General features: G+C 32.6%; 1 protein-coding gene across 3 annotated transcripts in view; it reads right to left on the bottom strand.

Annotated features, from left to right (window-relative positions):
- Positions 1-14,881, bottom strand: part of LOC139491370 (serine/arginine repetitive matrix protein 1-like) — a 29,728-nt gene that overhangs the window by 9,295 nt on the left and 5,552 nt on the right. For 2 of the 3 annotated variants that reach the window (XM_071279009.1, XM_071279008.1), the window contains exons 4-12: positions 13,391-13,561; positions 12,736-12,845; positions 11,830-12,117; positions 11,015-11,170; positions 10,577-10,744; positions 2,707-2,770; positions 2,161-2,293; positions 1,654-1,786; positions 641-709 (exon numbers count right to left, since the gene is read on the bottom strand). In XM_071279009.1, the coding sequence (XP_071135110.1) occupies positions 641-709; positions 1,654-1,786; positions 2,161-2,293; positions 2,707-2,770; positions 10,577-10,744; positions 11,015-11,170; positions 11,830-12,117; positions 12,736-12,845; positions 13,391-13,561 (1,292 nt within the window). Of the gene's footprint in view, positions 1-640; positions 710-1,653; positions 1,787-2,160; positions 2,294-2,706; positions 2,771-10,576; positions 10,745-11,014; positions 11,171-11,829; positions 12,118-12,735; positions 12,846-13,390; positions 13,562-14,429; positions 14,542-14,881 lie in introns of all 3 variants that reach the window. The other variant, XM_071279010.1, reaches the window with a different exon arrangement.

Here is a 14,881-nt window from a genome sequence, read left to right on the forward strand (position 1 = left end):
AGAATGTTTCTGAGCACACTAATCCCTCTATCACAAGCTTCAAATTTTCCAAGTTAAAAAGTTAAAAACTCTAGAGCAGTAAATGACTCCTAAAAACCTAACTTGAACTCTTGTGTGCTTGTTTGGTGGTTCTTATCATTGTGTATAATTAGTTTCATAAAATTTGGATGAGTCAAACTTATGTTAGAATGATACAATGAAAATGGGACCGACAGAAAGATGGTCAAAGGTAACACTAAATCCCCCTGTTGCCTTTGACTGGGACATAACAGAATTGATAAAGAATATTTAGAACTGACTGCTTGCAAGAACATTTGTTTACAAAATTTTGAAATTTCATTTCTGTTGATTCAGTTAAATCCACTTTTCAGGCAGTCAATAGTTAGCCATCATTGTTTATCATCTTAAATGTTGGGTATTAGGTTAGCTGTACATTCAAGAAGCAATTGTTGAATGCTTGCATTATTGGTTTTTTTCTCTGTGAAGGGAAGGGGAGATAGAGATATATATATTTTTGTTTAAGTTTCTACATGAGATAAGATTTAATCTAACAGAATGATATTCTGCTTTCTGTTGTATAACTCTGATCTACACTAGAAAACATGACAAAAAGAGCTAGAGACCTTGATGTGAATCATACCTTGGAGGGGATCTCCTGAACCGTGGAGGACTGTAATGACGTGGTGGACTTCTCCTAGGATCAGAATATCTGAAAGATAATAAAAAGAAACTTTAAAGTTGTTTCCTGAGGAAGAAATTTCAACATAAAAACTTAAACACTGACATTTCAATCCTGAAAAGTTAAATCAAAAGCTTATTTTCTCGAATAAATTTTAACAATGAGAAATTGAACTCATTAGACACTCAAGTTTTCTAAACAAAATAGTAACTTGTCTTTAAAATACATGTATTCTATCCCTCAAATGTAAGTTAATTTGATGATATTGACAATGATGATGCATGATTGACAAATGACTAGCGTCAAGTTAATATGCATAACAAGTTTGAGCTTTCTAAAAAGCTGTGGATTGCTTCACTCTATCCTAATTTTAGATATGTGTTCATGTGGTTGTTGATTTAATTTTAGTATTCGAAATGTGGTATCTTTAGATATTGATTGATATAAAATGGATGATATCAATTTTTGTATATATATATTTAGATGAACTTTTCTGAAATTTTAAACTGGCTGGTCAGTGTTTAGTTGTCAATGTGTTTTTGTGGATTTTTGGTTCTTTCAGCTGGTCATTGACTTGTGATTTTAAACAGCAATAAATGTTTAGTTTCAGTGAAAATGATGGAGTGTGCGTTATACATTTATGCTTTTAAATTTGTTTTCACTTTAATAGTTGAAAATTAAAACATTTACAAATTAACAGTCTCTGGAGGTGTGCCTAGATTGGTATTTACTAATTAACAGTCTCTGGAGGTGTGCCTAGATTGGTAGAAGTTATAAAATACAGAAATTGCATTTTTGTAAACATTGTAAAGAAACATTGGTTTGCAAAAAAATGGTGCATATTGGTGATTAACAAAGCAAATAATTATATAAGCGCACATTAATAATTGATATTTCAATATTGATTTCAGTGTACAATACAGGCATAATAAAACGAACAAGTGGTGAATTTTTAAAAAGATTACAAATAGTACCTTTGTCTTTGATCAGGGAAGTATCTTCCCCCTCTGTCGCCTCTGTCACCTCTGTCATTATATCTGTTATATCTTGGTGGTTCCCATCTAGGTGGGGGGGATCGCCTTTCTCTTCTTGGAGGTGGTTTACGTCCTGTAAAAAAGACAAAAGCCATTTTTTTATTGTGAAATTCAAATAACACCGTTTGAAATGTAACAACTAAAAAATAAACAATAATCATGTCATTCAAAAATGTTCGGAACTTCAACATACTATCAAGCTATTTAATTTTACAATGAAAATACAAGTTTTGTTTTTTGTGACAATATCCTAATATGATTTTCGGACTAATAAAAACATTACAATAATATCCATATTTTCAGTGTATTACTGAACAAATTAAGGGACTTCTATTTTAATATTAACATTTCTACTCAATAAGATACTTTTTATAAAACTTCAGTTTAAATGAGGTGTGCTGCTCAACTTGTTTAAGGGGAAAAATGCAATCCATAGGTAAAACTTACCAACAGACCCCCTTGAAGAGGAAGAAGAAGAACCTGACGACGAGTCAGAATCGCCACTTTCCTCATGCTTACGATAGTTTCTCTTAGCCTGGACACCCGTCTTCTCTGGCGAATCCTGAGTACTATTCTCTGTCTGAAAAGGATACAAAAACAACTCGTGTAAGCAAGGCGTCCGGTATATTTTATCATTCTTTAAACATTAAAAATTAAATCAATCTCCAAACATATTTCATTCTTGAATCCTTACTTGGAAGCTCCTAGGGAAAAAATCATAAATCAAAACTTTCACTGAAAATTTGTTTATAAATTTTAACAAAATTGTTAACTTTCAAAATCAGAAAATCATGTCATGATAAGACATGACATGCTAAAAAGCATGTTAAAACATATGCTTTACTTTTTTCAACTGAAATGTGCACAAACTAAACAGATTTCAAAAATTGAGAAAGGTCTTTCATACATTTGCACTTCTACTATTTCAAGATTATTTTAGTACAATTTTTATCTAACTTGATATTTAAAATATTGTTTAACAGAAATTCTTACCACAGGTCTTTTATCTGCATTGCTATCATCTGAATCAGAACTATCTGATCCACTACTCGAAGAGCTATAAAAGAGATAATGTAAAAATTTAATTACTATTTCTAAAAAAATATATTGGTCGGTCAGTGGTTGCCGTTTGTTTATGTAGTTTATAAGTGTTTCTCTTTTCTTGTTTCTTTATGTAGATTAGACCATTGGTTTTCCTATTTTAATTGTTTTAAACTAGTCATTTTGTGGCCCTTTATAGCTTGCTGTTTTCTGTGAGCCAAGGCTCTGTGTTGAAGGCAGTACTTTGACCTATAATTGTTCACTTTTTACATATTGTGACTTGAATGGAGAGTTGTCTCATTGGCACTCATTCCACATCTTCTTACATGTAACTTTTCCATAGAAAATGTGTTTTATCTGCCATTTGCTAAATAATATTATTAGAAGAAGTATTGAAGATCATGTTTTGATATTTTAACTATTTATTATGGAACGCCAACACTGTCTTGTTATGACCATTTTCATTATATGATGTGCATTTACCTTTATATGATGTGCATTTACCTTTATATGATGTGCATTTACCTTTATATGCTGTGCTTTTACCTTTATATGATGTGCACTTGTCATTATATGATGTGCAAACACCTTTATATGATGTGCAAATATCCTTATATGATGTGCAAATATCCTTATATGATGTGCAAACATCATTATAGTATGTGCAAACATACTTATATGATGTGCATATATACTCATATGATGTGCAAATAAACTTATATGATGTGCAAATATTCTTATATGATGTGCAAACATTATTACATGATGTGCAAATGTACTTATATTATGTGCAAAGATCCTTATATGATGTGCAAATATACTAATATGATGTGCAAAGATCCTTATATGGTGTGTACATATCCTTATATGATGTGCAGTTTCCCTTATATTACGTGCAAACATCTTTATATGATGTGGTTGTGTCATTATATTATGTGCTTGTAATCTTATATTATGTGGTTATGTTTACTTCATTATATGATGTCGAAACGTCATTATATGATGTGCTTTCATCGTCGTTATGGTCAATGAACATGATTACGATTAGAATGATTACTGTCTACGTCATAACTGATTCCGATCTGCTTCTGTAAACTATTAACCCGGCTCAAATATGTGTCTATCGCTAGCGAAAGTGCAATTTAAAGGGAAAATGAGACAAAGAAAATTAACAAAATTAACGTTTCAAACATTTCGGTTGAAAATTAAAATCAGTTAATACAGGAGCTAGTTGAAGAAATCTCTGGCTGTGGAGAAAATGATAACAAATAAGAGCCTTTTATAACTTGCTATTCGGTTTAAGCATAGGCTCCGTGTTGAAGGTCGTTCTATGACCTATAAGTGTTTCCTCTTACAAATAATGACTTGGATGGAGAGTTGTCTCAGTGGCTCTCATACCACATCTGCTTATTTCTATTCATTGCAAAAGACACCATTGAAATCACAGTCTGTTTCAAAATTATTTCATAACAAAAGCTTTAAAATTATCTACTGATGCATACTATGGCGAGATGGTTTGTTTTATTAAATGTTGTTGAATAATATTAATCTGTAAAGGGTAAGATGTATAATGTAGTATTGAATATGTACAATGATATTACATCTAGTATATCATATAATCTATGCTACTAAAGGAGTAGACCGATTTCATTGAGCCGCAACTCCTCTAAAACCATACTAAATCGGAAATATGTGTGATAGGACTTTTAATTTGTCTTTGAACCAATCTTTTTTCCACAGAAAACGCCAATTATGTGAGAAAATACCCAATTTCGAAGACTGCAAGCTTAGTCGACGTAGTGCCCACAAAATGCGAAATGGCTATGTCATGTATGTGGGAAATTATAAAAAATGAAAAAGTGGTATCTTTGCTAATGAGACAACTCTCCACAACAGACCAAATTACACAGAAACTAATAACTATAGGTCACCATACGGTCTTCAACAATGAGCACATATTGGCATATACAGATTGTTTATTTTCAACTTATTTTAATGGAGATTTTTTTAATTGCTAATAAAATTCTGAAACATTAGTACTAGTATGTCAACAGATTTGGAGTAACGTCAACGATTTCTGAGATATAAGAGGTTGATTCCTGATGAAGTGTTTTAGAATTAATTTTTTGTCCGATTAGATCGGATTTTACCTTTGTGGTACTTATTTTGATCCTTTTCGGTAATGGCAACGGATTTTACGTAGACGATATAGTTATTGAGTTAAAAGGGGGAAAAAACCACTGAAAATCACACTCTGCCACACTTTTTCCAATTTAGGGTATTTAATATTTTTATTTTCCAACCGAGATGAATGGGGTGACGCCCGTCTTTTGCATTTTGTTCCTCTTTTTCGTCTCTTTAAAAAAAATAGAATAAAAAGCATTAACTTTGTCATTACTGTGTCCACCTTATTACTGTGTCATCACTCTTTGTTTCAACACTTGCCCACTCGCTGGCGTCTCCTTGTATCATCGGTACAGCGGATATAGATACTAACCAAGGGGTCATGATCGATTTTTCTTCTGACACGGTACGAAAATCTTTGTTTTGTTTACATTATATCATTGTGTACTTCAATCTAAACATATTTGTTGTTTTAAGAAATGATTTGGTCTTAGGTTGGTGATTAGAGAAGTCTCACTATTTGCCCAAAACAAGAATCCTTACTAAAAACATGTGCAAATACTTGTCAAAAAAGTTGGCGCTCGTCTCATCCGATATGATTCTATATTCATTGCAACTCTTTTTCTGATAGAAGGCCACTGTTTGTGCGTAATAAGTATAGCTGTTTCAATAATTGGCATTAAAATATTTTGTACATATGTTATTTTTCGATATTTTATTCCGACAAGAAGCGTTGTGTATAGCTGACCACATGAATCCTTCTGTACGGTGCATAGTTAAATGAATGTACGGTATATAGTTTTTCATGCTTCGAAGTACCTACAAAGCTATATCCGCTGTACCGATGATACACGATAGTAATTATAATTCGGAATACTTTGCTTGCTTGTGACAATGGTGTTCGACAAGGAGAAAACTTATCACCTTTCCTATTTTATTTACTTTTGATTGACTAAAATAATTTCTTAGTGACTAGAAATATTACATGACTTAACAGAACTATACCAGAAGATCTGGAAAGAAAATTAGAAATATATCTTAAGTGTTTTGTTATATTGTTTGCAGATGACACGGTGTTGTTGGCTGAAACAGCACAGGACCTGCAGGCTCAACTCAATGCTTTCCATGATTATTGTAAGGCTTGGAACTCGAAAGGAAAGTTGTCAAAATTCAGTCTTGGTGAGGTTTTTTTTTTGGACGGAAGCCAAAAAATCTCCGATTTTCTTACAATGATACTAACATTGAGATGATAAAACAATATAACTATTTGGGAATTGTTGTTACTAAAACGGGAAATTTCAATATGACAAAAAACATTTATCCGATAAGGCTTTAAGCCATGTACGAAAACTTGAAAACAGGAAGGATGTATAAGATTTCTGTAAAATGTCAACTTCAGCTTGTTTGTTTATAAAACAAATATATAAACACGTGCGTTTGTCCTTCAGCTGGCTTAGTAATTTTGAAACCTCTCTCTCTTGTTTTGTATATACTGTAAATAGTTATTATTTTTATCTCTGTATACTGATGTCATACATTGACATTGCTATTATATAGATTTAGAGGCCATAAGTATACCAGTATGGATGATTGATTGAGTCATGACTGTTATTTAGTGCCACTTTCAACACTTTCATGCTATTTCGTGGCGGTGAGTTTATATTGGTGGAGAAATCAGAAGTGCCCGGAGAGACCCCCTGACCTTCGTTTGGAAAACATACAATTCTGGTCAATTAAGATTGGAATCGAGCTTACCTGCCACGTGTGGGATTTAAAATCGCACACCTAAGTGTTGACATGCTAGTGATACAGCAGTTCGACTACTTATAAAAAAGAAGATGTGGTATGACTGCTTAAGAGACAACTCTCCACAAGAGGTCAAATTGACACAGAAATTAACAAGTACAGGTCACCGTACGGCCTACAACAATGATCAAAGCCCATACCGCATAAAAATGTTTTTCTGTTACAAATCATGATGTATTGTTCTATGTGTACATGTTATGCTGCCCATCAAGGGCCCTTGATTGGAATAATAAAATATTCTTATTCTTATTCTTATTCTTATTCAGCTATAAAAGGCCACGAAATGACAATGTAACCACTCGACCACCGAGCGCCCATCACTTTCACCCGAAATGGATTAAAGGAGATATGGAATGAACCTGAACTCGGTGTATTACATTAACGTGCAGCTTTTTATCATGTTTTTGTGCATATATTTCACAGTGTCAACTATAGATGATTATGGGTGGATTCTTGAGGTCCAGCAGCAAATTGATATATGCATATTCGTACAAGAACATGTTAATGTGGTTTGAATATTAACCCTGTGTTGTACTAGACCGACACCCTGAGCCGGATTTTTTAACATGCTAGTTCAAAAGGTAGCATTCCGAAGGAAGACATGTATATCACCTTACCCGGACACATTTTTCTGATTCCGAGCCGACCAGCTTTTGCTCTTAATCCTTAATCCCGCGTGCTTATATAATTAGCTGGGAAGCAGCATGTAAATAAGAATTTTAAAGTCTTTGGTTTTGACCCGACGGGGTTCGAACCCACAACCTCTCTCACTCAAGGCGAACATGCTACGACGAAAGTACCATCACTAGACATGCAGTAACCCGCAATATAAAAGGTTTCGTGGGAAGCCGCTCATATACTAGTATTCACCTCTAGACTCAATTAAACAGGGCTAACTTACCGACCATTGATATTTTTATGTGAGGGGGGGGGGGGGGGGGGGGCAAGTTGTTTTGTAAATGTTGGATTCTAAATTTCTTGAAAGAGATTTTATCTATTTCAGAAGGGAAGCGAAATAGTTTGTTTCTATTTAAAATGATGAAAAAATAAAACAATGATGAAACTTAAAAAAAAAAAAAAACATGTTTTTTGTTGTTTTTTTTTAATTTCGAAAAAGGAAATACACGTGCTCCTTCCCCCAAACTAGATTCGGTGTCTAACACATTTATTTATTAATATATAATGTACAGATCATCTGTTTCAGCTTTGGATACAAGTATCTGACAACACGTCATTTTATTTTCTGTCCTTGTATATATTACATCAGCCAATGACATTTCAGCCTTCATTTTTGAAGGTGTGTATCAATCCAACAAAACCAGAGAATTGAGCGTTTTTAATCTGGTGTCTAAATGAACTTAAAACACTGCATTCATTTATTTTTTACTGAGACCTGTTGTTCTCTTACATATAGAGAGTGGTGTTTTGAATTTTTCAAAGTGAAGATTTACGGCAGCGGCTTTTAATATTTAGCGTTTATCCTGGAAACATAATAGATTTAAAAAAAAAATAAAAATAGTGCAATGTGTCTGAATAAACTCTATAGTAAAGGTACTTTTTGGGTTGTTTTGGCTTTTCAGAGTTTTGTTGTTTTATTGGCTATTATCTTGATAACTAATAATAGAGAAACCTTTTCTTGCAAGGTATAGACAAGAACATATATAATCAAAGTACTGAAGTATGAAAATTGTTTGCGACTTCGGGGAACTACATTTGTAATTTATTCTTATGTTGCACTGTTATACCACTGTCCCAGGTTAGGGGGAGGGTTTGGATCCCGCTAACATGTTTAACCCCGCCACATTATTTATGTATGTGCCTGTCCCAAGTCAGAAGCCTGTAATTCAGTGGTTGTCGTTTGTTTTTGTGTTACATATTTGTTTTTCGTTCATTTTTTTTACATAAATAAGGCCGTTAGTTTTCTCGTTTGAATTGTTTTACATTTTCTTATCGGGCCCTTTTATAGCTGACTATGCGGTATGGGCTTTGCTCATTGTTGAAGGCCGTACGGTGACCTATAGTTGTTAATGTTAGTGTCATTTTGGTCTTTGTGGATAGTTGTCTCATTGGCAATCATACCACATCTTCTTTTTTTATATTAGTTTGGATTTGCCGTTTGTGGTTTCATTAATATTTACCACACCTTCATTCAATAATAGCATCAGATGAAAAATTCTCTGCTAGAAGAAATTGCTGAAACTAAATTTTCAGGTTTTAGCAATTCAGATGAGCGAAACGAGGCGTAAAGATTGATGCCTACGGTTGACGAAGAATTCGCCATAACATTATACCGCGGCAAATTTATAACTATATAAAATTGAATGCCGCTTTTCCTATCCCCTCTTTTTTTTGGATACAAATGACCGGTTCCTTATATGAGCCATTACTCTATCAGAGTCCGATTTATTCCCAATTGTTTGTGTCTATCTTGAGAATATATGATAAGAAACTCGAACAGCTAACATGATTAGAATGGCAATATTTACATAAATGAAAATACTAACTTCGTGTATTATCTTCTTATAGAAAAATTGCTAACGTTAGGTATACCGAAATTGACAAATATAATGCCTTCCCTCGTTAAAACGATCATATAGCATGACATAAAAGAATTATTTATTCAATTCAATAACCTTAACCGTATTGTAGACTCCGTATGTTTATTATTAAAGATTTGCGATTTAAACAAAACTTTGCAATTCATATATATTTTTACAATTTTCCAACAATATCAGATGTGATTTTTTTGCATCTTAAAACGAGGTACTAACATGACAAGGTTTATCTCAAGTCTCAACCATTTTCCAAACGGTAGCAACATATTTGATCCTAATTAGTAGTAACGGTTACTCCGCAGAAGCAGATCGGAATCAGTTATGACGTAGACAGTAATCATTCTAATCGTAATCATGTTCATTGACCATAACGACGATGAAAGCACATCATATAATGACGTTTCGACATCATATAATGAAGTAAACCTAACCACATAATATAAGATTACAAGCACATAATATAATGACACAACCACATCATATAAAGATGTTTGCACGTAATATAAGGGAAACTGCACATCATATAATGATATGTACACATTATATAAGTATATTTGCACAGCATATAAGTATATTTGCACAGCATATAAGTATATTTGCACATCATATAAGGATCTTTCAACATAATATAAGTATATTTGCACATCATATAAGGATCTTTCAACATAATATAAGTATATTTGCTCATCATATAAGGATCTTTCAACATAATATAAGTATATTTTCACATCACATAAGAATGTTTACAAATCATATAAGTACATTTGCACATCATATAAGTATATTTGCACATCATATAAGTATATATGCGTATCATATAAGTATGTTTGCACATCATATGATGACAAGTGCACATCCTATAAAGGTAAATGCACATCATATAAAGGTAAATGCACATCATATAAAGGTAAATGCACAACATATAATTAAAAATGGGCATAATAAGACAGTGTTGGCGTTCCATAATTTATCATCATAAGGGTTTTCGTTCTATTTAGAATTCATTGTGACATCACAATTTCCATTGAAAAAGCATGCACAATACAAATTCATATGACATACGAAAACATATGATCTGATCATATATTTACATCATTATCAAATGATGAATATTCTTAACCTTGTTTGCTGTGCTGTTACAGTTTTCATAAGTTAAAGCGTGCACATAAATGACTCGCTTCCAACTTTTTTTTTATCGAGAGGGTGCCAGAAGAGCACACATGTTGTCACCCTTATCTAGCTTTCTGTGTGATGTTCTTTCCCCTTTTAATTATGATAGATGCATACCACTTCAAATCAAGTTTTCTGCCTGCCTATTATTTAGGGTGTCTAAATACCTCTTAGGTCTACGATTTGGTGGTGACTGTTCTCTCTTAGATCTTTTAGGACTTCTTGATCGCCTATATCTTGGTGACCTTGATCTCCGTCTTGGATCACCTCTCCTTGATGGTATTTTATATCTTTCTCTTGACCTGGATCTCCTTGCATAGGATCTTTTTCTTGACCTATAAAACATAAATGTGAGCTATATTAGTGATAACATACATTGTTCTCATGGTGATAATTTCATAATTTTTAATTATTTTTTTTTAACCAGATCCACCATATTAAAATTATATAGCATTATAAAATGGACCTGAAAACTTCAGTAATTTGAAAGAAGCAATGTATAAAGAAACAATGTCACTTTGAGAGACTGGCTTTTTCACACCCATAAAATGTAAAGATTTCACTTAATCTAAGAAAAGAAAGATTCCATGAAAAATTTTGCTTACCCTGACCTTGACCGTCGTCTCCTACGATAATCTGATCTAGATCTACTTCTCCTTTGTCGATCATGGCTTGGTGACCTAGATCTTGACCTTTTCCTTTTGTCATCTGTTTTCTTTTCATCTTCCTCATCTTTTTCATTTTTCTTTTCATCACTCTCTCTACAATCATACATAACACTTTTAACTGTAACAACAAATATTTAGCATGTAATAATGGTATAAGAAGAGACGAATTTGTATATTGAAAAAAAATGTTTGAATAATCTTCTTAAACCATATTTCAGATAAAACAGTCAAATTAATCTTTTTTCCCCAATCATAAATGTCATATATTTTTTGTAATATCAAAATCAAATTTATTTTAGATAGAGAATTCCTTCTGAAATATAAATCAGCACAAAATAAGTTATCATAAAAATTGCACAACTTATCAACATTTGCAAAAGTACCATTGCACTAATGAATTGCTGCAGTTATAATAGGTGAATCTTTGCATAATATGCGATGGTATAATATCAAAGCAATCAAATGGTATAATTTCAAAACAATCAAAATACTTATAAACAAGTTGTTGTCCTCAACTAGAAAATACTTGTTTTGGGCCCCTTTTTGGCCCCAAATTCCTAAACGGTTGGGACCATAACCCCCTAGAACAATCCAGACCTTCATTTTGTGATATTTAAACTGTTGGTAAAACTTCACAGAGATTAATACACTAAAGCTAAAGTTATTGTCTGGAAACAAAATGGCTACGGACGAATATGACATGATACCAATATACGACCCCAAAATTTGTTTGCGGTTGTATAAAAACCTACTCTTTCTCATCTTTATCATCTTCCTTTTTTTCTGGTGACTGTGAACCAGACTTTTCTTCTTTTTTCTCTGTATCCCCAGCTTCCACATCGGTGCCATTTTCTTTTTCTTTCACATCTGATTCTTCTTTATTGGTGTCTTTAGGTTTTTCACCTTCCTCGTCAATCTGCTCATCATCAGACTTGGCTTTATCCTTGGCTGAATCTTTGTCTTTAGATCTACTTCTTTTTCTCTCTTTTGATCTACTCCTTCTGTCTCGTCTTCTTTCTCTTGATCTACTTCTTGACCTTCTGTTTGAACATAAACATAAATTAAAAGGTATTGCGATCTTATCAAAACCACCAAAAAGAAATTTTTCAACTTTATTTCAACACTTATCATTGAAAACAAGCATAAACTAAAATACCATTTGGAGTAAAATTATATTATAAGTATTTTTGCTGAGCAAAATACCTCATGATGTTAACACTCGCCTTGGATAAAGGAAGGCTAACCCACTTGCTAACAAACATTGAAAACATTCTTTAATAAATTTGAATAGAACACACATGACCCCTGTCTTCCCCTACTCCCACTTTAATAGTTCAAACTTTTTCAACAACTTCTTAGATACAGATAGGAAGCAGACAGGAAGCATAAAGGAAACCCTCATTACATCTTTGGAGTGCATGAGACTGTCGCTCACCAGATTTATTCTTTTGATACAACTTAAATAAGAAATCTATGCTATATGTCAGGGAAGTACATATAGTCAGATTTTCAGCTGTCAATCTCTGTTAAGGATGGCAACAGTTGAGAAACAGTCTTAAATCAAAGAAAGTTATCTCCTTTATTTACTAGCATTCACCCTGTTCAACTAACCCTTAAGCAAAAGTAATTTAAAACTGTGACATTATGCTTTTTCTTACCTTGGGGAGCCTCTATCTCTCCTTTCTTGTTCCTTCCTTTCTCTACTTAATTGTTCTCTGATCTGTTCTTCATGCTTTTTCAGATTAGCCTGGATTCTTTCTTGCTCTATCTGTGGTTAAAAATGTAATTTTCAAAATTAATGTACTGAAAGAGAATCATTGCACTTTTTTCAATGTATAAAATAGTTAAGCTTTCACTGAATATAAATTACAATACACACAGACATTGCCTCTTTACAAAATCTACAAAACTTTATATTTCTCTTAACTTTCTTGAATATGATATTAACAGCACCAATTGTAAAAGACTGCATAGATACAATCTATAAAGTAGTTTTACTTTCAGGTTTTAAACTAGACAATTTAAATATACAGTAGAGTCCATATACTCTGGATTCATTTATTTTTCGTGGGTACCAATTTTCGTGGTTTGAGGAAAACTTGCATATTCGTTGATATTTAATTTCCTGGTTTTGGTCTGCATTCATTCCTTTAGAAAATGTGTAATTCGTTGAACAATAAATTAGTGCTTTCTCATACCCACAAAAATTGGTATCCAACAAATATTATGAATCCAAAATAACCCTGAACAATCACATATATGGAGTGCATGAAAAGCAAAATTAATAATGATCTTTTATAACTGAAAACTCACCTGTCTTTTCTTTATTTCTTCTTTCTTTTGTTCAATGAACTGTTCAGGTATACCACTCACATGAGCCTGTGCGCTGGCCAACAGCTCCCATAGCTCACCCAAGAATATACGGGCATTTCTAGGGTTCAGGAAACCAGTCAAGTTGATCTGTATTTCTTTTGGATCTGGATGCTGCAGCGAGACAAATTGGGAAGAAAACCAATGAAGCATGCTTTTTCGTATTTAATGCCATGAAATCTTAACATAGAAAAATAAAATGAAGAACTTGTAGAGTGATTTGTTAAATAAGATTATAAAGACCTCAAACTTTTACATGCAATCGTAAATCGTAACTTGGTTCAATGAATACAATACAGCGCAATATGAGTCATCAAATTGTTGTTAAATTGCCTTAGACACAAATAACGATACACACAACATTAACCATGAATACATTTTGTTTAAATGGCATAAATGTTTTAAAGGTATACATCTTTCGTGCATATATCATTCCGACTACCTCAAATCCATTTTTTTACTCATTTTTCTTTCATTTCCAACACGATAACATCCTTTAATCATAATAAAATAAGTATTAGAAATAACAATATGAATAGTTTGACAATGTAACACAAGAAACATGGAAAGAAAAATTGTTAATTTTGACGACTTTATAAACAACCTCATTCATTGTTATCCTCAATTTCTTTAGCACAATCAACGAGATTTCCCGCGTAGAACACTTGTTACATTACAATACAAACATAATTTGGAATGATAGGTATACTTAACTTGAACTATTCAATACAAACCGATTTGCCATCGGCGTGCAGTCTTTGCCTCCTTAAGATTTATGTGTCGTAGCCCTTTAATTCTTGGACTTGAAGGGAGGTAATTATATGATCATCGCTGATTGTTAAGAGAGGAAACATCAAAATATAAGTTAAACTTTCCATGAAAAGACAATCAACAAAAACAATACTTTTTTAACCAGAATATCTTTTTACAGAAATAAGTGTAGTTTTTCTTGTATTAATAAAATATATTAGAAATTACTTACAATTTGCATTTTTTCTATTGTCCAAGAAACTAAGAACTTGTTTGGAATATTAAAGAGATTTCCATAAATGATATTTGCATTGTGATTCAGTTTTCTTTGTTGGTGACTAACACTGAATAAAAATTTACAAACTTATCTTAGATTACTGATAAAACACTATCTTGTACCTTAATTAAATGTTTCTACAAACTTTCTATATGCAGTTATTCAAGTAGCAGATAGGAAGCATACAGAAAAGTCTCATAACAGCATTTGATTACTAAGACTGTCGCTCACCACTTATTTTTCTATTCTACTATTCTCCTTGTGAGCCCATTTAATAAAAACAAGAATTTGTCCCCAGTACACAAATGCCCCACTCGCACTATCATTTTCTATTTTCAGTGGACCGTGAAATTGGGATAAAAATTATAATTTGGCATTAGAATTAGAAAGATCATATCATAAGGAAC

Source organism: Mytilus edulis, chromosome 10 (assembly GCF_963676685.1).
Source record: "Mytilus edulis chromosome 10, xbMytEdul2.2, whole genome shotgun sequence".
Lineage (NCBI taxonomy): Eukaryota > Metazoa > Mollusca > Bivalvia > Mytilida > Mytilidae > Mytilus > Mytilus edulis.